This window comes from Callorhinchus milii, unplaced genomic scaffold (genome assembly GCF_018977255.1).
Source record: "Callorhinchus milii isolate IMCB2004 unplaced genomic scaffold, IMCB_Cmil_1.0 Scaffold2, whole genome shotgun sequence".
Taxonomy (NCBI): domain Eukaryota; kingdom Metazoa; phylum Chordata; class Chondrichthyes; order Chimaeriformes; family Callorhinchidae; genus Callorhinchus; species Callorhinchus milii.
This window is the reverse complement of record NW_024704743.1, coordinates 109,097,667-109,124,276: the sequence shown is the minus strand read 5'-3', so window position 1 is coordinate 109,124,276 and position 26,610 is coordinate 109,097,667. Positions and strand designations below refer to the sequence as shown.

Here is a 26,610-nt window from a genome sequence, read left to right as displayed (position 1 = left end):
AGAGTAGAAGATACTATGAATAAAACACGAACAAAAAAGACTGAGTGTTGGCAGACTATTCCACCAGAGGGATATTGTATTCAACCCACTATTGTCCTCCTCTAGTATCTACACTGTGCACTTTCCACCAGGGATTTCGGGAGAGTGGTCAGAAGTGGGAATACTGGCTAAATGTTTTCCTTTTCACGGTCATTGGGGCCAATTGCAGCTGCATTGACTGAGATGAGTTAACTTGGCACAGACTGCAGATTGGATCTGGCATCTTCCTGATTTGATGGCTCATTTTCACACGAGGCAGTGTGAAATGAGGGGAGTTGGCACAGGGTCATTTTGCATTTCATTAACTTGACGGAGTTCAATTAACCTTTGAATGGGCTTCCAAAACATTTCCATTAAATCGTCTTGAACCGTTTTTTTTTTAGTAAAATAAAATCTCAGCCTATTGTAGAAGTATCTGAGACATGGTGTTCTCTACGTTCATCTGATAATACAGCCCGCGGAAATGCATAAAGTAAAGGAAAATATCCCAAGTCTGATATATCACATTGGACACAAAACTATCCTATTGTTCCCTATCGCCTGGTCTCAGTGCAAAGTTTGTTTTATGTATTACATATATATATATATTTAGGTGTGGTGTTCATCGAGAAATCTGCAACGAAATAACGCCAAGAGAAGTGGGACGGAGTAGTGTTTTGGTCCAAACAAGTCTTCCTCACGACAGGCGCTGATCAGGATGTTTCAGCACCTTGGATAGCGCTGAGCTTCCACACCCAATATAGCCCAATCTTCCCAAAGACCAACCAACAGAACCCTATAAAACCACAATCCGACATCAAAGTCAATGCCTGGCCATCTCTAATCATAGTAAGTGATCCAGGCCCCTATAAAAATCCTAATACCCCTCCCCCCCCCAAAAAAAAAGAGCATCAGATAAACAATCTCAATAAACAAATCGAGGGTTTGCTGCACGTCGGTCTGTGTAGTCGCTTTAACCTGAATCGCTGTCAGGGGGAATCACAGAGAATAATACCCACCAATTGCCCCTTTCAACTTCCAGCATCGGCTCCAAATTAAGGGACTCCGCTATATATTAAAAAAAATATGGCCAATTGGGTCCCGCCGCGACTTGGACTGGGAGCTGCTGCGTGTGGTGCAACACGGTGCTGCCTGTGGGTGACTTGTTCCACAGTCCCTGCGTTCCCGGGAGCTGAGAGCCTCGCGTTGCTGCCGCTTGTGTTGTAGTGTAATATCTGTGTGTGTGTGTGTGTGTCCCTCCCTCTGTCTGTCTGTCTGTCTGTCTGTCTCTCTCTGAGTCCCTTCTCACCTCCTCCTTCATTGTTCATTCATGAGTGCGCCCGCACGCCGCTCCTGGGCGATGCGTCACTGGCCGGGGCTGCAGACGCATCTCTCTCCAAGCGCAGAGGGAGGGTATAAAAGTGGAGGAGTCGAAACCCCCAAATAACTTCCTATCACTTTGCAACCCGATCGTGAGGATACGAGGCAGCGGGACTGATCGGGATCCATCAGATCTCATTGAGGTAGGCGCTCCTGATGCATCCTCATCTCACTGGCTTCATACTTTTCTCTCCAGCTTTTAGGGGACGCAGTCAGTTACCTTATTGATGAGAGGTTTTGAAAATAGCTTGAAATAGGTCTGCGGGCGCTCTCTCTCTCTCTCTCTCTCTCGTACCAGTTGCCTGTTCTGGGCTTCCAACGTGGTAGCATTGGTTACTTCAGATCATGAGTCCAAGGCATCAGGCAAAGCAACATCCTGTGTGATGGAAATCTGCCTGTGATTTGTAGATCTCACCTCGAAAGTTTTGCATATCAGTGTGAGCCATCAGTCAGCCCCTGGCAGAATGCAGACTATTTTTAATCTCTTGTGCTTCACGTGAGATATCATTACTGTTTTAGATAGCAGATACTTTAGCTGTCGTCTGCTTTTTTTCGAAGCACGAAATGGAAATCCTTTCCTTTCAGTTACAGGGGTAAATGAAAACCTTTACGGGGAACCGAGCAAAGTTTAAAGTGCACAATGAAAGTCTTCGTTAACCAATATGTGTATAGCATATGTATGTGCTCGCTGAGCTGTTCTGTAGGTGTTCTCTCTAAGCAGTAGGGACCCCCAACATCAGAAGGAAAGAAATGATCACTGTGAACATTGATCATGTTTGTATTTTAATGTAAAGTCCCAATCCAGGGAGTCTAAAGGAACAGGGCAGGTATTGAGATGTCTTGGCAAGACGGTGGAAACACAAGTTACGTCTCATTTATTCATTTCATCTAATACTTGAATGAAAATAACGTGCATGTCATTAACAGTTCCCCTTAGTAACTATAATAGTAATCCTTGCATTTAATGCAACGTCTTATCACGTTGTTGAGGCAACTCAAAGTGCTTCACATGATCTACTGTAATTTAGTATCTGACTGTGTATTTCGTGGGTGATCACAAGGGATCGCAGTAAAATCCTGGGAAGCGTTTTGAGACGTCTCCGCGTGACAGGGCGCTACATTCAATACAAGGATTACATTAAGTGTGTAGACTCTTTGCTGCCGATGGTGTTGTTTGAAACGTGCCAATAGCAGTGAGTGCAATGTGTGTGTGGCTTTGTTTTCCAGCTTTCTGCCATGAAGATTCTCATGCTGCTTTGCACTGCCTTCCTTGTGCTCGCCTTTCTTCCCTGCCATGACTGTCGAGCCCTGCAAAGCTCTGCACCAGCTACAAGCGGCCAAGAGCTCAAGTCCAGACTGCAGCAGCCGGGCTTACCGCTTTGGCTCCGCGTCGGGGAGGAATACCTTCTCCGACTGGGCAAAACCTACAGAGACCCACCCGCCTTTGCTCCGGACCACGGGGTTTCCTTAACGCAACTGACCCAACTCAAGCGCGCACTTCAAGACAAAGTTGGAGACTTGGACGAAGTTGAGAGCAGGTACCAGGGCGAAGGCGACGAGATGATGATGATAGAACGGGGCAAAAGGCTGGAGGAGCCTCCCATATCCCTGGATTTAACCTTCCACCTGCTAAGAGAAGTGCTGGAAATGACTCGAGCCGAGCAACTGGCGCAACAGGCTCACAGCAACAGGAAAATAATGGAGCTAATCGGGAAATAGACACACACACCACCCCAGTCACCAAAGATCTGACATCTACCCCGCAAAAACAAACAAAAAAAAACAACACATTATAACGTCGTGCTGATCTGACATTATACCCATTTATTTTTATAGCGTCAAACTATAAAGTTGTACATTTCAATCAATCAATCAATCTAACACTTGTATTTGACGATCAACTGACATTGTAGAAATCTAGATAATAAACATATCGGTGCCCAATCATTTTTGTTGTGCCAGAGAATGTCTAATATTTATATTTTTTAATAAAAGCTGCAAAGTGACGCTCGCTTTATAACTTTATTGTGGGTGGGGGGAGCCAACAGTGTTCGTCGATCAAATGATGTGGTGAATTTTCTAAATGTCGGGAAGGAATTGTTTGCTGATGCAAAAGGCGCATAAACTAACGCATTTGAAGCACTGAAATAAACACACTCGTGTTACAGAATGATGGCTTCATAAGTTTTTGCTCCGAAGCTTGTATTTTAGGAGCGAGCGAACAGATCGGGGGTGGGGTGGGGGGGTGGGAACAGGATTTTTTTTTATCATCAATTAAATCTGAACCCACCTGAATCCCATGCGTTATTGCTACGCGGTTATTACTCCCGAAAAGGCGCCGTTACACACACATAACTGAAATCTGAAATCTGAATTGATATCATTCAGATTTGCAAACGATCTTGCTGAAAATTACACCATTGCGCCCTTGGAGATGTGGGCGATCTTATTCATGGTCTCAAAACATGTTTTGGACATGAAGCGTCTCTCCCCCTCGCCAGCCCTGTAGCTGTCTGGGGAGCAGATTCCTTCGCTTCACACTCCAGGTAAGAACTTAAAAGATTATTTAACATTTCCCGGATTGTCAACCGAAGTTCGTTGGAAACGTCCCGAAAGGTTACCAGAAACCCCGCCTCTCGGTGCATCTTAAAAAAAAAAATGAACGCTGATATTTTCCAAATCCCCATCAGCTCCAAATCGTGTGGTGGTGTCAAGTGAAATTAAGGTGGAGCCTTAGAACCAGAACAACGGGTGAAATTAAATCTCGCTTTTTGCGATATAAAAAAAATCAAAGTTCAGCAGAAACCTGAAGGTTACGTTTTGAACATTTAAAAAAAAAATTTAAATTTTTTTTTTTTTGGGGGGGGGGAAGTGATGGATGAGGGATATTCTCTCTCCCTCTCTCTCTTTCACTGTGGGCCGTTGTTCTGTGCGCTTTGCTGTTGGAGTCAGTTTAACCAGGAGAAGGAGAACACGTGGCGAGCGCCTTTGCCACTCTTCGCTTCACTCCCACTCTGATCCTCATCCCCGTCCGGGGCAGCGTGTTCAGAACCAGTCTGCGAAGAGAGGGTGAAGCCAAGAGTTCGTTCAAAGTTTTTAAAAAATATATATATATTAGCTCGAAAAGCAAAAAAAAAAACCCACCACCACCACCCTTCCGATTGCGAGACCACAAGCGACTGCAAAGAGTATCTCGGCTGAACAAAGCTGTTCCGTTTCCCCACACAGACCCATTCACCACTGAAGTACATTTCATACCCTGAACACTGCACATCAATAACAATAACACAGCAGGAGCATTGCATGGGCACTCTGACAGAGAGTGGGTGCTTTTCAGGCTCTGGACACCTCCATTGCACAGGCATATCCTGTCTTTCCAGACAGGAACATTCTGGCTTACCTCGGGATTCATTTATTATCGGTCCTGGTGTCAGAATTATTAATCTTAGGTGAACATATGAGCCTAGGCGTTTCTGAGCAGGGCAATTACCCAAAGGGAATCACGGCCTTGGGCATTCAGACTGCACTTCCGAGCTTCACATCCACGTTGCTCATCATCACATCTAACGCATACTTTCTCAGACAACAAAAAAAAAAGTGTCGGTAGGATTAAAGGAAGCACTGGCATATTGAGGGTTCCATTCTTGTGCAGCAAATGCATATGAGTTATCCGTTTATTTTACAACGGCGTCCTGTGAAAGGGGGAAGTGGCGCTTGTCCACAACATACAGTCAATCCACTTTACAATATATTCTGTGAAACACTTTTGAGACATCTCAACGACGTGATAAAGCTGTATATCAAATGCAAGGATTATTGTTATTATTGCTTGGCTGGGCATCGCTTGTCTACAGGCAGCGAAGCTGTTAAATTTTTAACAGCTCCTGTTCAGCATAGGCGCATCCCCCACTCCACAGGAATTGACGTATTTCTCACCTCTTCTCTCCAGATCTACCTTCTCAACTATTTTTTTAAACTCCAGTGAGGAAACACCTGACGCTATGCCGCAGGTCTGTATCTGACAGCTCTGGGCCAAAGGACTGCATCAGTGTACCACAAGGGTAGAATCCAGAGCAGTCAACCAGAGCATCGTGTGTCATTCAAAAGGAGGATATCTTAGTATTTTGGGCTTGGGGAATGGCTAATGCCTACTTTGTTTGTATTGATATAATTCAGCTAAAATCAATTAAAAATAGGGGAACATCTTCACGTCAGACTGAGATCGCTGCTGTCCCTTCACACCCTGGCACCTGCCTACCTTTCTAAGCTGCTTTCTCCCCACTCCACTACTCACTGCCTCCGCTTGGTTGGCTCTGGCTTTCAGCTCCTCCTGTCCCATCCGCTCCACCATTGGTGGTCGCGTTTTCAGTCACTACACCCCGAAGATATGGAACTCTCTTTCAAAGTGGAGTCCTGTAGCTCAGTGGATAGAGCACTCGCTTTGCAAGTGAGAGACCTGAGTTCAATTCCAGGCAGAGGGCGAAACCTTGGGCAAGTTTTCCTTACTCCACACGCCTAATAATAATCCCTCCAAAAAAAAATAAATAAATAATAAATTGGTCATTTTCAATCTACGACTGTTTGTGCTGTGCGCAATTGGCTGCTGCGTTCGCCCACAAATATACAGTCAATTCACTTTACAGTGTGTTCTGTGAAGCACTTTGGGACGTCCTCCCGACGTGAAAAGCGCTATATTAAATGCAAGGATTATTATTATTATTATTATTATAAAACATTTCTTCAAACATTTCTTCACTCAGAGGATAGTGAATTTATGGAATTCTCTACCCCAGAAGGCTGTGGATGTTCAGTCATTGAACAGAATCAAGACTGAGATCAATAGATTTTTAAAACTAAAGGGATATGGGGATAGGGCGGGTAAATGGAATTAGGTTAGAAAATCATCCATGATCTCATTAAATGGCTGGGCAGACTCAAGGGGCCGAATGGCCTACTCCTGCTCCTATTTCTTATGTTCTTATGTTCAAACTTTTTGCCTTACCCCCTTCTTCCCGTTTTAGATCATGATTGAAAACCTTCCTCTTCAACCAAGCTTATGGTCACCACCTTCCTCTCCCCTGCATGGCATCAGGCTCTGCCATTGTTAAGCGCTCCGAGACACTGCTCCACGTGAAAGGCACTATATGTAAATGCAAGTTATTGTTGTTGCTGTCATTGGGAAAACACACTTAGGGAAAATAGCTGTGTACAGCATGTGTGGGATTTTTGTCAGCCAATCCTGCGAGGGGCTTAAGAGCAAAGAAGTGGACAAATTAAACTATGCTTGAATGTTTGTGCAACTTATACACCTAGTTTGCAGTTGGAAACGGCTACACAAAAAAAATGAGCAAAATTAAAGGTGTGGCTGGTATTTGGAATCAGCTCACCATTATTCAAATTTCAACATGTTCACCAGCAGCCAGACATGGAATGGGTCCCAAAGTAACTCAGCATCAACAAGATACACGCATCTCAAATACATTATTTTGGAGTTACCACTTGAATTATGTTTCATGCCTGTGAAATGTATTCCCATGATACAGACATGCTTTAAACAGACTACTGACATGACATTGTGGAAACTGGCATTGCCTCTGTCAACACCCACATCTCATTATTAGTAAGGTATGTCACACATATATTTAATTACATTGCAGAGATGAGTACTTCAATAGATTCATATTCTGTTGTAGATTTATAACATATCATGGGTATTTAACCATATATATCCAGTGATAGGAAACTTCATTTGTTCAAATTAATGTTTCAGTTTTATGGATGTCAGGAGTGACTGGTATTTGTACACTTTGACAGGCTTTGCCAGCTCACAGGGAACCTTTCAACTTCAACATATCTCTCTTTCTCCCAAAAACTTCTTATGTTGGAGAATTGCAGAGAATCCAAACAAATCAAGTTTTTCAACATCCAAATCCAAGCAACAATCCAAATAACATCATCTATAATAATATTTGTCTACTACATTACAGCTAATCCTGAAATATAATATGAATTTTTAAAAAAAGATCTTGTAACTTCTTGTAACTAGCCTGAATGTTTTACTGATTGGATGCATGTAGCTTAATTCAACAAACAAAATGAAGCACAATAGCTCCTTAAGCAATCAGCCAATCGCTTAGTGTTAAAGTCTTAATGGATGAGAAAGTGAGGTTGGTTTCTTTTCTAATGGTGTCCAATGAAAACAATTTGAAATCAGAAATGTAAAAAGTTTACAGCACAGACGTACATTCAGACCATTGTGCCTGTGCTGGTGCAACACTTACTAGTTTTAATCTGTTACTTGGGGGCTTCAGTCAGACATCAAATTACATCAGGAAAAAAAAGAAGGTTGTGCTAGAATGGTGGAGATCAGTAATCCAAGATTATCAGAAAATTCTTGCACTAAAGTACATTTTCTGATGACAGTTATCAAGGGAAACACAAATACAATTTATTCAATTTAGATCTTTTCCTATTTTAGATTTTATTAACAACTTGCACTTACATAGCACCCTCCAGCAGCAGGGTAATGTCTTAAGAGTGCGTAACAATGGCGAAGCCTGACTCCGAGGTGGGGGGGGGGGGGGGGGGAAAGTGACCATAAGCACGGTCGAAAAGCATGGTTTTCATGAGGGACTTAAAAAGGGGGAAGGGGCAAGGCGGAGGGATTGAGGGAGAGTGTTCCACAATTTCGGGGCATAGTGGCTGAAAGCGTGACTTCCAATAATAATAATAATCCTTGCATTTGATATAGCGCTTTTCACGTCGGGAGGACGTCCCAAAGCGCTTCACAGAACACACTGTAAAGTGAATTGACTGTATATTTGTGGGCGAACGCGGCAGCCAATTGCGCACAGCAATGTCCCACAAACAGCAATATCCCACAAACAGTCGTAGATTGAAAATGACCAATTTTTATTATTGTTTTTGGTTTTGGAGAGATTATTATTAGGCGTGTGGAGTAAGGAAACCTGCCCAAGGTTTCGCCCTGCCTGGAATTGAACTCAGGTCTCTCGCTTGCAAAGAGAGTGCTCTAACCACTGAGCTACAGGACTCTACAATGGTAGAGCGGAGGGTGTGAGGAACAAGTAGCAGGCTGGTGCCAGTCGAGCGGAGGCGCCGGGTAGTGAATTGGGTAGAGGAGGTCGGAGAGGTAGGGAGATGCCAGGGAGTGAATTGATTTGAACACGAGTGTGAGGATCATGAAGTCGATCCGTTCCGAATTGGGGAGCAGTGGAGCCTGACCAAAACTGGTGAGATGGAGTACAGAGTTTGATCCGGGTAAATATGCGGGGGGCAGAGCTCTGAATAAGGTTGATTATTTGAATAGTGGAGCTAGGGAGACCAGCGAGGAGTGCATTTGAATAATCCAGGTGGGAGGTGACAAATCATGTACAAGGGTTTTGGCTGCATTTGGGGTAAGGTACGGTCGGAGGCGGGCAATGTGGTGCAGGTGGAGGAAAGCGATCTTGGTCAGGGATCGGATGTGGGGGAGGAAGGACATCTGGGGGTCAAACCAGATACCTAGATTGTGCACTGGTTCGGTGAGTATGAGGGAAAGCCCAGGGAAATTGAGGAGTTTAAGAGGACTGAAGATGTTGAGAGGAACCAAAGAGTATAGCTTCCGTCTTATCCACATTCAGTTGCAGGAAGTTTGCACTCATCCAGGCCCTGATGTCTACCAGAGAAGCTGATAGAACATCGGCGGACCTGGAGTCGAACCTGAAGGAGGCAAAGTAGATTTGTGTGTCATCCGCATACATGTGGAAGAACTGTGTCTGCGGATGACATCGCCAAGAGGGAGCACATAAATGAGGAAAAAAAGGGGGCCAAGGATGGAGCCCTGGGGTACCCCGCAGGTGCAGGGGGAGAAATCATTTACTGAGATAAAGTGGAGGCAGTTGGTTAAGTAGGACTTGGACCATTCGAGTGCGGTTCCACTAAGGTGGATGAGGGAGGAGAGGCGGTGGAGGAGGCTGGCATGGTGGACTGTTTCGAACGCGGCAGAGTGATCCAGGGGGATGAGGTAGAGGGAGCCCTGGTCAAAGATAGGATGTCGTGATTTTGACAAGCCCTGTCTATGTGCTGTGGGCAGGGCAAAAACCAGACAGCAGGGGCTCAAGGAGGGAGAAGCGTGACCAAAGTTGACCTGCAACAATGCATTCCAAGACTTTAGTAAGGACAGATAAGTTGGAGATGGGATGCTAGTGTGCGAGATTAGAGGGACCAAGGGTGGGTATTTTGAGGAGGGGTGTGATAACAGCAGTTTTCAGTGGGAGTGGAACAGAGCCTGAGGAGAGAGACTGGTTGACCGGCCAACAGGGGGGAGAGAGGGGGAGTTGAGTGACCAGCAGCTGGGTGGGGAGTGAGTCGAGGCAGCAGGTGGTGAACTTCATACGAGTGATTGTGGTTGAAATGGAAGAAAAATGGGGGCAATGGAGTGGAAGGAGGGGAAACAGCAGGAGACGTGGCTGAGGGAGAAGGTGGTGTGGATGGTCTGGGTGGGGTGGAAGGGGATATGCAGCCAAGCGTATGTTTTCAATCTTTGAGGCAAAGAATTCTAGGACCTCTTTGCACTTGGTGTTTGATGTGAGTATAGAGGGAGCTAGAGGGGGTGAACGGAGGAGGTGATGGATGGTGGAAAACAATGTCTTTGGGTTGTTTTTGGCCTTTGGGTTGACTTTGGAGTAAAAGTCAGTTTGGGTCAGTGAAAGGAGGAGGCGGTAGGTACAAAGGAAGCAATACAATTATTAATGGAGTATATGAATTAGTCAATCATGCTGAAGGACAAAATTTCATGAATGAGTCTTTTTGCTTTCATCTTGATTCCAATTGTCTCCCTCTTCTAGATACTAACTTGCAATGGTCTTTGATGCCTCACTTAAATGGAACAAAGCATTCTTCATCTATGAGATTAATCAGTGACACGACAAATAAGCCCAACCCTTTCCTCACCCAATATTATTCTTGATTGGGTTGTTTAAAAGGGAAATAGAGAGATACTTGGAAAGTAAAGAGTATTGAGAGAAATTGGAAAGGGTGAGGAAATAAAATGGCCCCAAAGACTGGATGCCCTACTGCTGTTCCTGTGTTACTGATATCCACACACATGTATGTTCCACATGAGATATTACTGATTCAAGAGTTAAAATGCTAGCTTTTCCTTTCAGTAATATGAGGTCAATTGTCGTGCTTTATCAGAGATTCACACTTAAGATTTTTTTTGGAGCCAAAATTGTGAAGCGCTTTGGGACAAACAACTGACACGAAAGGCGCTATATACGTGTACATTTTATTGAATTGCACATCGATTTGAGCAAGGTTCCCGATTGTCATGAATTTCATCAGTTGTGCCAAATTGTGAAAATACACACCAAAAAACTTTACGGAAACAAAATGCACTTTGTTTCACCCACTAAAAACTTTTAGGCCTTTACTCCACGCTCAGTTAATAATTTGAATTTCACATAAAAGTAGCTTCCCACTCTCATGGATGTAAACTGAATGTGCCTTATCAGGGTTTAAGCTAAGAAGCAGAGAATCTCGGCAGCTCAGTTAATTTCTCTTGAAAAGAAATCAAAACTTAACCTCAATAGTCAGGAAACATCAAACCCTGCCACTTGCAAGATTTCAAAGCTTCTCATAAGTGCTACGGCAAATACTGGAAAAATATTCAGCAATAAAAACAAAAAACTGCTGCAACATGCAGGTTAGCTATTGGCTTAAACCCTGTATCTTGGCAATTTAGCTTAAAAACTGTGATCAAAGGTGGCCAGCAGTTCAATGGCTTGGCAGCTTGACTTGTAAAAAGTGGATTCCCATTCAGAGCTTTGGGAGTTCAAGCTGTCCTGCTTGTATGGAACAGCTTCAGTATCTCCCAGTTTAGAAGGAAAATTAGGTAAGATCAGTCCAACTCTGAGAGGCATTTCTCCTGCAACCCAAGATATAGGACAATATTGAGAGGAAAGGCAGAAAGGGAAAAGCTTGAATGTCCCATGTTCTTCCTTGAAGTAGGAAACTTGACTTAAGGAGCCAAGAGAAAACCAAAAGGGGGAAATATGTTACTCTTTCCATTCCCATCTTAAAAAATATATTTTCCCTTTGATGCGGTATCATTACAGATGGAATAAAGCATGGTATCGTTGCGATTCTTCATACAATAGGGAAGAATGAGAAACTACTTTGTGCCCTTAAGATGCCTTTTTTTATGTAAAAAAATTCTTCCTACCCATCAAAGCAATAATCATGTACTGAATCTGATTCCAAAGATGGCGAAGCACGATCATCAAAGCCAAAACTGAAATGAAGAACGCTAGCCCCTGTGAGAGAATAAGACACTGGTGCTGCACTTGTGTTCATAACCGATTCTTTGAAGATTTTGTTATTGCACAAGAGTGATGAGAAGGCAATTAGGATAAATAATGCAAACACTGTTAACCGTAGTAAAGCATTTCATGCAACTTACATGAAAGGGCCATTTTGTTAGATCAGTCATTTTGGTGGAGAGTAACCCTTTCTTTTGTTGTTTTCTTTCACCCTTTATCTGTTCAGGCTATCTTCAAGAGAACAGGATTGGAGAGTTTCTTCCACCCTATTTTCTCTCCTTACTCCTCTCTTGCTTACCGAACTGAGATAAATCCACAGCCTCCAGCAGCAGTCCGCACCCCAAGTGGCCTTGCTTCACGTGTGAGCCAAGGCAGTGTGTATCAGGAGGATATTCAAGCATGACACCATACTCACCTAACATTCACCTGCATCCACCTTCTAGCAGAGCTCACTAGATGGCGAGCACGAGCTGATTCTGGCTGGCTGGTGGAACTCTCCTCTTCCAAGCCCAGGAACACCAAATGTCACTGGGGGAAGGGAATCATCCCACTCAGCTCCTGTTAGGCCTGCAAGCCAAAGCCCTAATGGGTAGGGTGGTTCTAGCTGGACAAGGAACAGGAAAGCTTTTGCCAGACAGCGATATCAATCACAAGCTCTGCAGTTTTAGCTGGTTAGAATCCAGCAGTACCCCCAACACACACTTTTGGGCTCCCTTGGCTCCTGCTGACCTGCACCAAATTAGGTGGGAATTTGGGAATTAGGTCAGCAGAATACGACCCTCCAGGGAGGGAGTGCACATTTCATTCCAACAATCTATCTCTGGAATTTCCATGTGAAGGTGGGATGCATGGAATTCTCAATTTTGTTTGGATTCTCTTAAGTATGGTGATGGGTTTCCACATGTGTCAGTCACCCAGCTGACCAAACAAAAATGCCAATTGCAGTTCTGAACTGTCCAAGATAACTTAATTCAATGCAGACAGGAATCAAATATGGGATTTTTCTACTCTGTGTGGGTTTGTGCCACGCCACATGGGTACATTTTTCATTGAGTCTTTGGGGGTGTGCATCAAATAGTGTTTTTTTAATGTACCTTTTCAATAATGTCCTAAATGGTAATGAGTGAAAAGTGCAGTTTACTTTAATCATGCATAAAAGGCTCATTAAGACGCATGATTGAGCATGGCAATGAGGTGCATGATGTTATGGTTGAATTGTTCTATAAATACAGAACTCTGCAACTATTTAGATACCAATCTTTACTGACCTGCAATGCAGCTGCATCTGAACTAGCTTCATCAGCTTCCCCTTCAAGTGCAGCCGAACTGTGATCTGCTGCGGGTTTCTTTGTGCCTTTCTCAGTGGATCCTGTTGACCCGATCTCACTGTTACTGCCTCCTGAACTGCTGCTCATTAGCTCCACACTGGGGCCAGCCTTATCCAACATCGGAGCTTTCTTGCAGGTTGGGTGAAGCAGAGTATCGGCAGTTGTTGCTGTTGACACCAACTGAGATCCCTCAACACCACGAGCCCCACTCAGCTCAACTGGTGCCTATATAAAGACAGTTAGAGGAATAATAACAATAACCTTGCATTTACTTAGGTGCCTTATTGCTTCAAATCACTTGTATATCTAGGTGAATGTGAGAGCAGTCCAAATCATGCGCAGCAATGTCCCACAAACAGCCAAGAAGTGAATGATCATCTTTTTAATTTGGGAGTTTGTTGGCCAGGGCACTGGGAGATGTTTCTTTTTCTCTTTTCAACTGCCGTAAGTTCTTTAACATCCACCTGAACAGGCAGACAGGACCTCAATTTAACATCTTATCAGAAGGATGGTAGCTCCAACAATGCAGTACTTCCCCAGCACTGTAACATAGACAGTATCTACTTTTATCCATCTAGCACTATAATGAGTTTAAAATAAAATTTAAACTTAATGGCATTTTTCTTTTTCTTGGTTGAATTTGAGCATTATTCTAGGGATAACTGCTCATCCTCATTGAGGGAATCACCCTTTTTTTTATTGAGATAACTCATGTTCCTGAGATGACTCCCCCCTTGCCTTTGCTTCTTATCACTGCTGTCAGTGGCTCTTTATACACCATCTTTGAGCTGCTTTTCTCAAGTACTCACTAAATCAGTCCAAATCAGTGCCACTTATGTGTTACCTACCAGTCCTTCCCATCCATATACATCATGCTGGACCTGAATGCAAGCAAGTTCCTATGATGACAGCAAAGTGGAACTCGCATTTCCCCCAACCATTACCATCTATTTGATGTGAGATTCATGATTTGGAAAATGGGCCAGTTAGAACGAATCGTGTGCTCACTGAAGGTGAATAAGAAGAAATTCTCTTGAGATTAGCTGGCACATTGATACACAACAATTATTTATATTATTTAGCACTGCATCAGGAGGACATCTCAAAAGCACTTCATGTAGCTGACTGGGAGTCTGAGTTTAGGGGTGGCGGCAGCTAAGAAGGGTAGGGAAGGGTGAAAGATAATCAAAAGTGTGGTTGCAAAGAAGGTCTTCAGGTGGGCTAAAAGATGCAGAAAGAGGGGGCGAGGTGGAGAGACTCCAGGATGGAGTTCCAGAGAGTGAGGACAGAATGGCTAAAAGCATGATGAAGTTGCAGTTTGGGCAAGGACATGAAGCAGGCTGAGGAGAGGGAGTAGCCAGGGCAATAGGGTTGCAGGTCACAAATGCAAGTTGTTGTTGCTTCCCTCTGGGATACCGCAACATATAAAAAACAGTTATTTCTCAAATATTAACATCAAGTGTTGAGTGTTAAGAGTTACCTGTTGAAAAGCTATCTCTGGCACTGAACCACTTTCCTTCCCTAACGGCAATGCACTGGTGCCTATCGGTTTCAGTTCTGCTGCAGTGTCAGGTGGCAGTACAGTAGTGGCAACATCATCCTCTCCTTCAGAAACTTCAGTGTGAACTTCTTCTTCCTCTGCCTCATCCGCTTGGTCCAGCTCATCCTCCTCCTCTTCAACTGTGCACATTAAAAAAGAACATCACTTTGAAAGGAGGTAAGAGCAACTCACAAAAAGGTCTGACATGACACACGTCTTGCCTCTAAATACGTTTTACTTTCTGCATCAATACAGTGTTACAGGTTGCCAATACCATGCTAGTTTGGATAAACTCAGTGTGCTCACACTGCTTTCAACTAGAAAGGTTTTAGGAATCAATCCCCTTACACGGAGTCAATTCATGTAGAAAATGGTGGAAATAAGCGATACTTTGTGAATTGGTCACAGATATTTTAAAAGAAATGTTATCCACTCCAGTTCTAGGAGCCAGTGCACAATCTCTGAGTTTTGTTTAACCCTTGCCTCTTCTGATCCTTGACCAAGTCCACTATAACAATGCTATCTAAGGACAAGTGATTTTTTTAAATGAGCACAATCAATTCGCTAAATACTGTAAATGTAATACAGTGTAAAACTAAATCAAGGGACCATAAAACTGAGTAGAATTAGTTAGAAAAAATTAAATCTTTGAAGATGGTTGCTGAATTTGCTCACATTTCTGGAAATCAATCTCTTTAAGAAGCCTTTCTCCTTTCCTCAAGTCTGCTGAAAAGTGGCTCATGTCTTCATAACCACGTTGTATCATTTCCAGATGTGATATTTTGGATGCTTCTGAAATTCTGAAAAAGTCAGACAGCACTTGTGCATTTGCATTAGAACTTGGCATTGTGACAATCCTTTTTTTTACCATTTTAAAGTTAAAGGAGAGCATGCATAAACAGCAGAGTTGGGTACTTACTTTTTGAGGAGAGGCTTGGCGTTCTGTAAGAGAAAAGGAATTTTGTTAAATGCTTAAAACTAAACTGATCAACTGCCCCGAATCAGTCCTATCCGCACCAATCCTATCTGCACAGGTAACCTTCCAGTGGAGAACACTGAATAGCAATCACGAGCAGGACGCTTGGCTGATTTTCCTCTTGCTAACCCAGGGGCATTGATAAGCAGGATCCGTCACTCCAGGGAAAGAGTGCGCATTCCATTCCAACACTCTGCCTTTGGAATTTCCATGTGTAGATAGGATGCAAGGAATTCTCAATTTGGTTTGGTGATATGGGTTTCTACTTTGTCAGACTCCTGGCCAATCAAAAAAAGGGGGTGGAGGGCAGTTCCAGTGCTCTGAATATTCACCTGGCTGAGATCATTTAAGTCAGTGCAGAATGAGATTCAAATATGCAACTTTCTGGTCTGCATGAGTAAAATTAAAATCATGTAATTCAAGAGTTAAACCAGATTAACTCCAAATAATACCATAACACCACCGCCAACAACAACTTCCATTTATGTAGCACCCTTCATCCAGGGTAGCATCTCAGAGGTTTATTAATATAACAATGCATAACAAAATATCCTATAAATAAGCATTAGTAATTGCTATTCTTGCTGCTCCCGGTGTTTGTTGGTCTCTTCTGTGTATCACTACAAGTGACAAATACTGAGGATATTACAACTTTTATTGTGGTCCATAAAAAACATGTTTGTACAATGCTGGTGATTATTTTAGTACTTCCTTTCACCTTTCTACCAAATGAATCCTTGGCACAGCAAAATTCCCGACACATATATGTATACCTTCTTGCTCACAATTAATAATAATAATCCTTGCATTTGATATAGCGCCTTATCACATCTTCGAGACGTCTCAAGGTGCTTCACAGAATATACTGTAAAGTGAATTGGCTGTATTAGTTGTGGGTGAAATGCGGCAGCCAATTGCAACGCATTCAAACGGCTTATTGTTAACTTACACATGATTAAACCCATCTCATCTCAGTACCTGTATAAAGACAGATATCTCAGGCTCCTCCATGGACTGCAGCCCAGACTCAACGACCTTGGACACCATCTCGAGGTGGTCTCCATATTGCTTCACCAGCGAACGCACATGTTGTGTCTTCTCTTCCTGTTCCACTGTAATTTTTTGCAACATGTTCTTTTTCCGTTCCTCCAAGATTTGATACAGACCATCAAACTTTTCGCACATGGTTTCTTTTTGACTCCTACTATTGTCCTGCAACATATTTCAGTATCAGCTTTTTAGCACAGGTCTCACTTTTCCCAACTCTCCGCAGAGAGAAAATCCCATTACAAGCTCAAACTGGCGAAGCTGACCTGTCGAGAATTGGATGTATTCGCTGAACAAGACACCTAAAATACCTTGCGATTGTGCCCTGAAAACCATAATCGTCAAATTTAAGTGTGGAGAATTGTGTAAAATTCTTAAGATTGCTTTTTAATTTGGAAGCCTGATCTCCGCATTTCTTAAAAGGGATTAAGACCACACAAATATATGAGGAAGAGGTCTTACCAGGAATTACTTAGGGTAAATGTTTGCTACTCCAAGAAACATTCATCCTAACCCTGCTTTTCCCCCATACCCTCTAATACCTTTCGTCAGCATGTGCTTGTTCAATTTGTTTTCAAATGCTCCCAATTGACATCCTTCCAACATTAGAGGTGCTATATAAATATGTATAGTATTGTAAGAAAGGTTATAAATACCTCAATGATTTTGCATGTGTCTTCCAACTGAGCGATCACAGACTGGAGTCTGTCGTTGCTTGCCACCAGTATTGCAATTCCATCAGTGAGTTCACACTGGACAAATGATACAGTAAATGACACAGGTAAAATCTAATTGAGACAAGCAGTAATTATATGACTAAAGCCCTCCAGTTTCAGATATGACATTTTTTTTCTGCAACTGAAATTATAATCAAGACAAGATGCAACCAATAATTACTGAAATAGCTTTGCTGTCAGAACCATCACCTCAAACATTTTCCAATCCCAAGATTTTCCTGCTCCAGTTTATTCCTTCCTTCCTTCTCCTGAAGGCAGTTTGACCCCTTTTCCCCCCTTTTATGGGTGTATAGTTCCTCGGATCCTGGTTGCTCTCTGGACCCGAGCCCGAGTCTGGTACCTGTCCCAAGTGACTATCATTTATGGGGGAGCCTCAACAATAAACGTTGGCAGTAAATGCAAATGCTGAGAAATCATAACTAACTCCAAACTGTCCTTGTCAAATGTGCACGTGCATGCACATTCTACCAGGGCTTTCTATAATTGGAGTGGGAATATCGAGTCATACCCCCTTCCCTAATCAAACGGCCAGTTGATTTAACTTTAACTGCTATCCTGACTGAAATGGCAAAAGACAGTGCATTTACCCATTAGTGAAGCTCGGGGGCAAATTTTTAAACTGTAATTTTTGTGCTAAGGCAGCCTGGGGGTATGGTTCTCTGGTGTATCAACATATTAAGCCAAGGATTAGTAGGGGGTGAATTTCTTGTCCTGATTGCTTCACTCCCAGTGCATGACCAAATAACATTAGGAGCATATTGCTGCCTGTTCTCTATTGGGAAGGCCCAAGGATGAGGGAAGACACTGTAAACTGGAGAGGACAATGAGGATAGAACACCCACCTTTTGTCTTTTGTGAACATTGTTGAGTGGAGCCACCTCGCAGTCTTTGTGAGCCCCAAACACTTTACACAAGGCACATGTGGGTACTTCACATGTCAGGCAGTAGATATTGATCTTTTCTTCATCGTGCTCTTCACACATAGGCAGTTCAATCTTCTTTACAGGTCTGCAAACAGAATGCATTTTTGCAGCTCTGGGTTAATTTGAAGAGACAAGATGCAAGGAGTAAGAGGACTGGGACAGGCTGGGCATTGGGAATGAAAGTACAGCTTGTTCTGAAAGTTAGTGCAGATGCGATGAGCCAATGGCTTCCTTCGTTGTAATATTAATATTATCCTATATTATTATTCCACTATATGTGTCTGGCTTAACAGGCTTCTACAGTATATATAATAAATTTCTATGATTCAAAATTAACAGTAAACATCCAGGGTTGTTTGACGCTTCCACTAATCAAAAATTTCTGGCCAACAGCTATTCAAGATAAATTGATCGTTCACTTTATGGCTGTTTGTGGGACATTGCTAAGCATAAAATAGTTGCTGCTACGATTACAGAGTTGCTGTCTTTGACGGCAATTCCCTGTGAAGTGCTTTGAGATATTCAAATAAAAGCAGGATGATTGTTTTTTAACATTTTTATTTTTTAATAATAATAAAAAAAATAATAATTAATTTATTTTTGAATAATGAATTAATAATGATACGATCCTTGTCTGCGCTCATGGAGTACAGCTTTCATTCGCTGCCTTACTTGACAGTCTAATTGCAGCCAATCCTGCGCGCAATTAATCGGCTGCCGCCTTTCTCGACACGAAATATACAGTCAATTCACTTCACAGTTTATCCTGCGAAGCCCTTTGAGGCGTCTCGAAGATCAAATGTAAGGGTCACGATGATGGTGGTGATGGTTTGGTCTCTTCACACCAACATCCGAGGATTCAAGATGGCGGCGGTCGGGCGGCGCGACGTCGCCGAACACGATGGTAAATCAGGGAGAAAGCCCCGTAGTGTGTTTTTTTTTTTTGCAATCCAGACGCGTGGGCGGAGCGGGGCTGCCAGGGGTTCCCGGGCTCGAGGCCTCCCGCCGCGGGGGAGCGGGGGGCGGCCTGGAACCGGGACCGAGGCGGCTGCACGTGGCCTCCTGAAGCAAGGCCGGGGGTCGACGCCCCTGGCGCGGGGCCTCGGGTCGAACACGCCAGCGCGCGGGAGGGCAACACCGGGCGCGGGCTCCGACGCCCCCAACGGCCCAGCGGATCCGACGCGGGGAGAGGGACCCGGGTCTTACCTGTTCGGCGCGGAGCCGACGGCGGGGGATTCGCCGTCTCGGCTGCTCCAGACCACCATCGCGGCCATCGCCGACGCCTCCAGTCGACTCCGACTGCCGCGTGACGTCACATCCGCCCGCCTACCCTCGCTCTCCCCCTGAGAGCCTCGCCTCCCTGACACCACGACATGGTCTCCCTCCCCACTCGACCCCACTCTCCCCTCCCCGCGGGCTCGCCACGCCACGTTACCTCCCCCGACCCCACTTCGCCCTCAGCCGTTACTCCTTGGCTCCCTTTCAGCGTCTGCACTCCCGCGGCGCTAAACGCCTCGACCTCCCCCCCCCCCACCCACCCGGGCGCTCCCTCACGCTCATCGAAACCGGCTCGCAATCTGGGCGTCCGGTTCGACCCCCCCACCTCCCCGGCGCTGCCGTCCTTTCCTAATCCCCCGCATCCGGCCCCATGGCCAGGAGCGCCTTCTTCCACCTCCGCCACATTGCCCGCCTCCCACCCGGATTACTCAAAACGCACCCCTCGCCGGCCTCCCCGGCTCCACTGTTCACTCGGAACTCTGCTGCCCGCATACTGACCCNGGACCCGAACTCCGTACCCACATTTCACCAGCTCTGGCCAGGCTCCACTGGCTCCTCGACTTCCAAGATCCTCACGCTCGTGTTCAAATCCCTTCATTCTCTGGCACCTCCCTACCTCCTCACTCCCAATCCACCACCCGGCGCCTCCGCTCAACTGGCACGAGCCTCCTGCTTGTCCCTCGCTCCCTCTGCTTCAGCATTTTAGGTCGCCCTTCAGCCACCACGCCCTGAAACTTTGGAACACTCTCCCTTAGCCCCTCCGATTTGCTTCCTCTCTCCCGTTTTTCCAGTCCCGCCTTAAAATCTTCCTTTTCGACCCGTGCTTATGGTCACCTCCCCAACGCCCCCTCCTTTGGAGAGCACTATATAAGTGCATGTTGTTGTAGTCTTGGCTGACTGTCCAACAGCAGCCACTCTGACTGCCCTATCTCCCATTCCCGCCACAAGGACCATCAGCAACAATAACAACAACAAAATTACATTTGTAGAGCACCTTTTACGTCGGGAGGACGTCACAAGGTGCTGGACAGACAGAGTTACGGACCTGAGCTGGGGGTCGGGGAGGATGGAGGGCAGTGGGGGAAGCAGGAAGATTGAAAACATGATCGAAGAGGAGGGTCTTGAGACGGGTCTTGAAGGTGGCAAGTCTTTGAGCCTGGGGACCAACCTCTTCTCCCTCATCTACATCCCCACCCTCCCTGTCAATCCTACCCCTCCTTGTTCCCCACATTCCGCCACAACTGTCCCCTCTGCATCGGCCTACAAAATGTCCGCTTCCTCTCCAATCAAACATTCACTATCCTCATTGTCGATGAAAACATTGACAACCTCGCACCTACCGAAACTAGGCGACACCTTTCCCCTCCCTGACAGAGGCCACGCCACCCGGCTACACCTTCCGTCGTACCCCACAACCTTAACGGCCGTGGTGGTGGCGGTATGGCTCTCATCTCCCAGTCCCCATTCAGCCTATCCCCTTTCTTCTCCGGAACATTCCCCTCTGAGCACCTTACTCATTATCACCCCTCCAACCTATCCTTCAAAATTCTCGTCATCTAACGCCCCCTCCCCAAGCCCTCCCCCACCTTCCTCCCTGACATCGCCACTCTCCTATCTTCTCTTTCCCTCAGTCCGAACGCCTCCTTATCCTAGATGACCTCAACCTTCACTTCACTCCCTCCTACCTCTGCTGACTTCTCCCTCCTCTCCTCCCTCAACCTCTCCCTCCACATCCACTCCGCCAGCTCACATCCACCAACACCCGCTCAACCTGGTGCACTTGGGGCCTCAACGTCCCTCTCCACTGCCTTGGAGTCATCTGAACTCCTCCCACTGTGGGCTTCCTCCCGCAATGACCTATCCTCCTCGGTCACTCTCTTCCACAAATCCCTCTCCATCACTCTCTATTCCCTTGCTCCCCTCACTTCCTGAACCGTCTCCTACTCACGGAAGTCACCCTGGTGTATCAGCCACCTCCGCTCCCTTAAAGCACAGGTGTGTCCCGCTGAATGCACCTGGCTCAAATCTAATTTAACGGTCCATCGGCAGATCTGGCTGGACCTCCGCTAAATAGTTCTTCCACTTCAAGACAATCTTGGAGATCAAGGACAACCTCAGGTTCCTCTTCTCCATCACCAACCGGCTCCTCCTCCCACCTTCTCACGCCTCGCCCATCATCTCCTCCAAGTCCAACTGCGAGGTGATGCTGGACTTCCTCAAAACCAAAGTCGAGGGGATTTGCTCAGTTGCCTCTGCCTTTCCGTCTACTATCAGCTTTCCCAATCTCCCCCTCACTCCTTGGCCCTTACCCATCCATCCCTCCATAACTTTGAACCTGCCTCCCCCTCCTTTCTTACCACCACATAGCTCACATGAAACCGACCACCTGCTCCCTCGACCCGATCCCTACCCCTCTGCTTATCTACCAGCTCTTTGCCTCCTTGCCCCTCTACTCACAGACATCATAAACCTCTCCCTGTCTACTGGCACCTTTCCCTCCCCTTTAAAAATGGCCGTCATACTCCTATCCTAAAAAAACCTCCTTTGACCCATCCCTGCTCTCAAATTACCACCCCGTCTCCAACCTTGCTTTCCTTTCCAAGGTGCTGGAATGAGTCAATGCTTCCCAGCTACGCTCCTTCTTCTTCCGCCACTCCCTTCACCAACCCCTCCAATTGGGTTTCCGTACTGCCCACAGCACAGAAACAACTTTGGTCAAAGTAATCAATGACATTTTGTCCATTTGTGACTAGGGCTCCCTCTGCCTCGTCGTACTTGACCTCTCTGCTGCCTTTGATACCATTGACCACTCTATCCTCCTCCATCGCCTCTCCTCTCACATCAACCTTCATGGTTCTGACCTTGAATGGTTCAGATCCTGCCTCTCACACCGTCTCCACTTCATCTCCACGAATGGTTTCTCCTCTAGCCCCCACACCATCTTGTGCGGTGTTCCTCAGGGCTCTATCCTTGGTCCCCTCCTCTTCAATATCTAGATGCTCCCTCTTGGTGACATCATCCGCGGACAAGGGGTCAACTTTCACATGTATGCCAATGACACCCAACTCTATCTCTCTGCTTCCACCCTCGGACTCCAGGACCACTGCTGTCCTGACACCATGTCTGTCAGACATCAAGTCCTGGATAAAATGCAAAATACTGCAGATGGCGGAAATCTGAAACAAAAACAGAAGTCTCTGGGAACACTCAGCAGTTCAGGCAGCATCTATGGAGAAAGGAAAGTGAGTCAACGTTTCGGGTCCACGACCCTTTGTCAGAAATGGGGCATGTTGGGAGGGAGAGGCTTTTAAGGGCTAATAGAGAGTGGGGAGGCAGGCAAGGAGACAAAGGAGAAAATGGGGTAGAGAACAGGGGATGATGGGTTAAAGAGGCATTAATGATGCAAAACAAATGAGGGGGATTGCAACAAAGCAGGGGAATAGAGGTGTTAATACTGCAAAACAAAGAGGGGAAAAATTGCAGCAAAATAGGTCTTGTGTCATTACAGTAGTAAACGTGGTGTGGCTGGAGGCAATGGAGCTTCTTTTGCTGTTATTGCTGTTCCTCAAATACTGCACTACAGGAACTTCAGACACAGCAGGGATGGAGCATGCTCAGCACAGCGCTTTGCAATCTGACCTCTCCAGCAGCTGTAAAGAGCACTACGTAAAATGTGTATGACCACTCCATGAGTTACAGCAATGCCCCAGTTCTGACAAAGGGTCGTGGATCCGAAACGTTGACTCACTTTCCTTTCTCCATAGATGCTGCCTGACCTGCTGAGTGTTACCATCAAATCCTGGATGAGAGCTAACTTTCTACAGTTTGAACGTCAACAAGACCGAGGCTCTCCTGATTGGCTCCCGTCAGCACCTCCACACCTCAGGCGCTGGCAGCATCACCATCCAAGGATGCACACTTCACCTCACTAAGCCAGTCCAGAACCTTGGCATTTTGTTTGACCCTCAACTATCCTTTCTACCCCACATCCATGGCATGACATGCTCTGCCTTCCCCTGCCTCTGCAACATTGCCTGGCTCCACCACTGTCTCACACCGCAGGCCGCTGAAACCCTCATACATCCATAACATCCAGGCTTGACTATGCAAACTCCCTGCTTGTCGGCCTCCCTAACTCCTCCCTCCATAAACTGCAGATCATCCAGAACTCTGCAGCTCGTGTCGTCTCCTGCACCAGGCTCCTTGACTCTATCACCCCCATTCACACTTGACTCCACTGGCTTCCCATCACACAGATACAGTTCAAGATCCTGGTTCTCACCTTCAAAGTCCTCCATGGCTTTGCTCCCCCCTCCCTCTATGACATCCTAACCCCCTACCATCCTGCCTGCTTCCTCCGCTCAGCGGACCCTGGCCTGCTTCACGTCCCGTGCCTCACCCACCCCACCATTCACGGGTGGGCCTTCAGCCCCAATCTGCCCCTACCCTCTGAAACTCCATCCCGCTGTCTCTCCGTCTTGCCCCCTCCCTTGCCTCCTTCAAGACCTGTCTCAAGATGCTCCTCTTCATACCTTCGATCACCCTCCCTCCCATCCTGCCCTCTACCCTCCCCAATCCCAACCCCCAACTCGGGTCTGAAACATTGATTATACAGCACCTTGGGATGTCCTCCCGATGTGAAATACACTATACAAATGTAATTTTGTTGTTGTTGTGATCCATTTACCTGGAGATATCTCTCAATCTTGTGATGCCTCCCTATCCACACCCCTGTCCCATTGATCTTAGACTTTTAGGTTTGCGTATCTCAGGGCACTAGTCCAAGGGCTTGTGTTCTTCACAGGAATACTGGGAAAAAATCAATGGATAATGTATTCCACATCATTCTCTCATACCTCCTGCTAGCTGAGTCCAGCACATGCAAGTCACCTTCCCATCCTGACCAGGAAGGGTACCAAGCACAGGAAGAACCAGAAGTGGGAGAGCGAATAAAATATAAGACCATTTTATTAGTAGGTACTCCACTTAAGTGCTAATTGTATTTTTTTAAAAAGGCAACATTTCCCTTTATGACTTTCGATGGGCAATATCTAAGAGTAATTTTCTGCTAAGTATGTAATTGGCAGTCTACCCTCCAAGCTCACATTCTGAATAATAACCTCTTCGTTCATCAACCCTCAGCTGAACTTTAAATATTTTACTTGAAGTAGTGTCAGTTATTACAGTGCTGGAAAAAAGTTTTCGCCTTACCCCTTTATCTTCAAATCCCATCTTAAACCTATCGCTTGATTGTCCCTGTGATCACCTCCCCCTCTGCTTGTTTGCTCAAGTCTAACCCAACCACTGGGAAGCGCTATCCTAGATGAGGGGTGCTATATCATTGCAAGTTGTCTGCAATGCAGCTTGTGTTCCTGGTTATACATTTCAGTTAAGCATATAAAAATTGTGAAATCCATTAATAGTAGCAGAGGGATATTGGACAAAATTTATGGAGTTCCATTAAAGTTTTTTTTTCTGATATAGAGTAAAACATAACATATGAGTTAAGAAATCCTGTAAATTGTGCTCTATTGTACTCACACACAGATTGTATATATAACAGCTTGATAAGTTCAATTTGACACATTGACGTAAGTGCCTTTCTTCAGTTCTACAGAAGATTACTTTCAGGTATGCCAACGCATTAGCACAGTTCAGGATTGCTATCCTGCCTTTCAACTCTACCCTCTACAAGGTCAAGCTTATTCAGAACTCCGCATTCTCTCCTGCACACAGTCCATCAGCTCATAACCACTATCCTCATCAGACTCCACTGACTTCCCCTTCCCCGCTCTTTAAGACCCTCATTCTTACCTTCAAATGCCTCCACACTTGCCCACTGCTTCCTCCACCATCATGTCCCCCATCCACCTTCCACCTCACCAGCCATTTTACCTTTGCTTTCTGGAGCTTTCTCCCTAAATCCCTCTGCGATCCCCCCAACCCATTCTACTTTCAAAACCAGTCTAAAAACCTAACTCTTTGACTGTGCCTTTGGCCACTTCCCACCTTTACTCACCTAATCTCCTGTCCTATGGGGACTTCCACTCTGTTACTGTAAAGCACCTCAAGATGCTTTCCTAGGTAAAAGGCACCATATATAAGTGCAAGTTGTCTTTTATTAACTGAACTGGGCCGACACACACACACAGGTTTATTCAATGTCCTAAATAATGATATCGACTGCACTGCAGAATTGACCCCAACATGAACACTGAGGTAAAAACATCCAACTATGTGTACAGTAGATAATTTTATATCACAAGAGTAGCAGGGAAATTAGACTGTCAAGGCAGTTCTGAAACTCAAACGTGGCTGTGACCATCCAAGTGAGAAGGCAGGACAGTTACTGATAAACTTCCAGGCTAATAAACTGTAGCCACTTCTTTGTGAGGCAGAACAGTGATTCTAAAAACAAAATATGCATTGGCTGGATGAAGGTAGTGTATAGCAAGCTCATAGCAGGGCAACAGATGCCCAAATTAACACCTTGCCTGGTCCATGTTATCATGTCACACACATTGTGCTGACGAGAGATGTTAAACAGCAACGTTTAAAAATAGATCTCAGATAAAACTGGTGACAAAACGATTATTTTTAGTGGACTTGTCGCGCATTTCAAGCATTAGCGTCATAAACCAGATCACACCAGCCTGCTGCACACAACATTGTGTTTCTTTCTCTGAGGCAAGTTGCCATGAATAAACCATCCATGTTTATAGGCCTTGTGTCATTACAGTAGTAAACGTGGTGTGGCTGGAGGCAATGGAGCTTCTTTTGCTGTTATCGCTGTTCCTCAAATACTGCACTACAGGAACTTCAGACACAGCAGGGATGGAGCATGCTCAGCACAGCGCTTTGCAATCTGACCTCTCCAGCAGCTGTAAAGAGCACATCGTAAAATGTGTGTGACCACTCCATGAGTTACAGCAATGACCAGGTCAAAATTCAATATTATTTTGCTATAAGTTACTCTGTGAACTGAAGGCTATGTAGGAAAGGTCTCACTAATGCAGCAAGCGCTACCCCTCTGAAGTTTTGGTCAAGGCTTGTTGTAATAA

General features: G+C 45.4%; 2 protein-coding genes across 3 annotated transcripts in view; one reads left to right on the top strand and one right to left on the bottom strand.

The window, feature by feature from the left end:
• The first annotated feature begins 1,420 nt into the window (after window positions 1-1,420).
• LOC103180731 (corticoliberin) lies at window positions 1,421-3,127 on the top strand. Its single transcript, XM_007896748.2, has 2 exons — window positions 1,421-1,541; window positions 2,626-3,127. The coding sequence occupies exon 2, from the start codon at window positions 2,635-2,637 to the stop codon at window positions 3,115-3,117; it is 483 nt and encodes a 160-aa protein (XP_007894939.1). The 5' UTR covers window positions 1,421-1,541; window positions 2,626-2,634; the 3' UTR covers window positions 3,118-3,127.
• A 75-nt stretch (window positions 3,128-3,202) lies between these two features.
• trim55a (tripartite motif containing 55a) overlaps window positions 3,203-26,610 on the bottom strand; it is a 28,436-nt gene continuing 5,028 nt past the window's right edge. The window contains exons 1-9 of one of the 2 annotated variants that reach the window (XM_042331830.1): window positions 19,478-19,629; window positions 18,191-18,356; window positions 17,268-17,363; window positions 16,543-16,776; window positions 15,508-15,530; window positions 15,264-15,388; window positions 14,529-14,728; window positions 12,989-13,273; window positions 3,203-4,454 (exon numbers count right to left, since the gene is read on the bottom strand). In XM_042331830.1, coding sequence (XP_042187764.1) covers window positions 4,347-4,454; window positions 12,989-13,273; window positions 14,529-14,728; window positions 15,264-15,388; window positions 15,508-15,530; window positions 16,543-16,776; window positions 17,268-17,363; window positions 18,191-18,356; window positions 19,478-19,545 — 1,305 coding nt within the window. In that variant the 5' untranslated portion in view covers window positions 19,546-19,629 and the 3' untranslated portion in view covers window positions 3,203-4,346. Of the gene's footprint in view, window positions 4,455-12,988; window positions 13,274-14,528; window positions 14,729-15,263; window positions 15,389-15,507; window positions 15,531-16,542; window positions 16,777-17,267; window positions 17,364-18,190; window positions 18,357-19,477; window positions 19,630-26,610 lie in introns of those variants that run through there. The other variant, XM_007896747.2, reaches the window with a different exon arrangement.

Excerpts from the sequence above, each read along its gene's own strand:
- LOC103180731 (XM_007896748.2), top strand. The coding sequence starts at position 2,635 with ATGAAGATTCTCATGCTGCTTTGCACTGCCTTCCTTGTGCTCGCCTTT.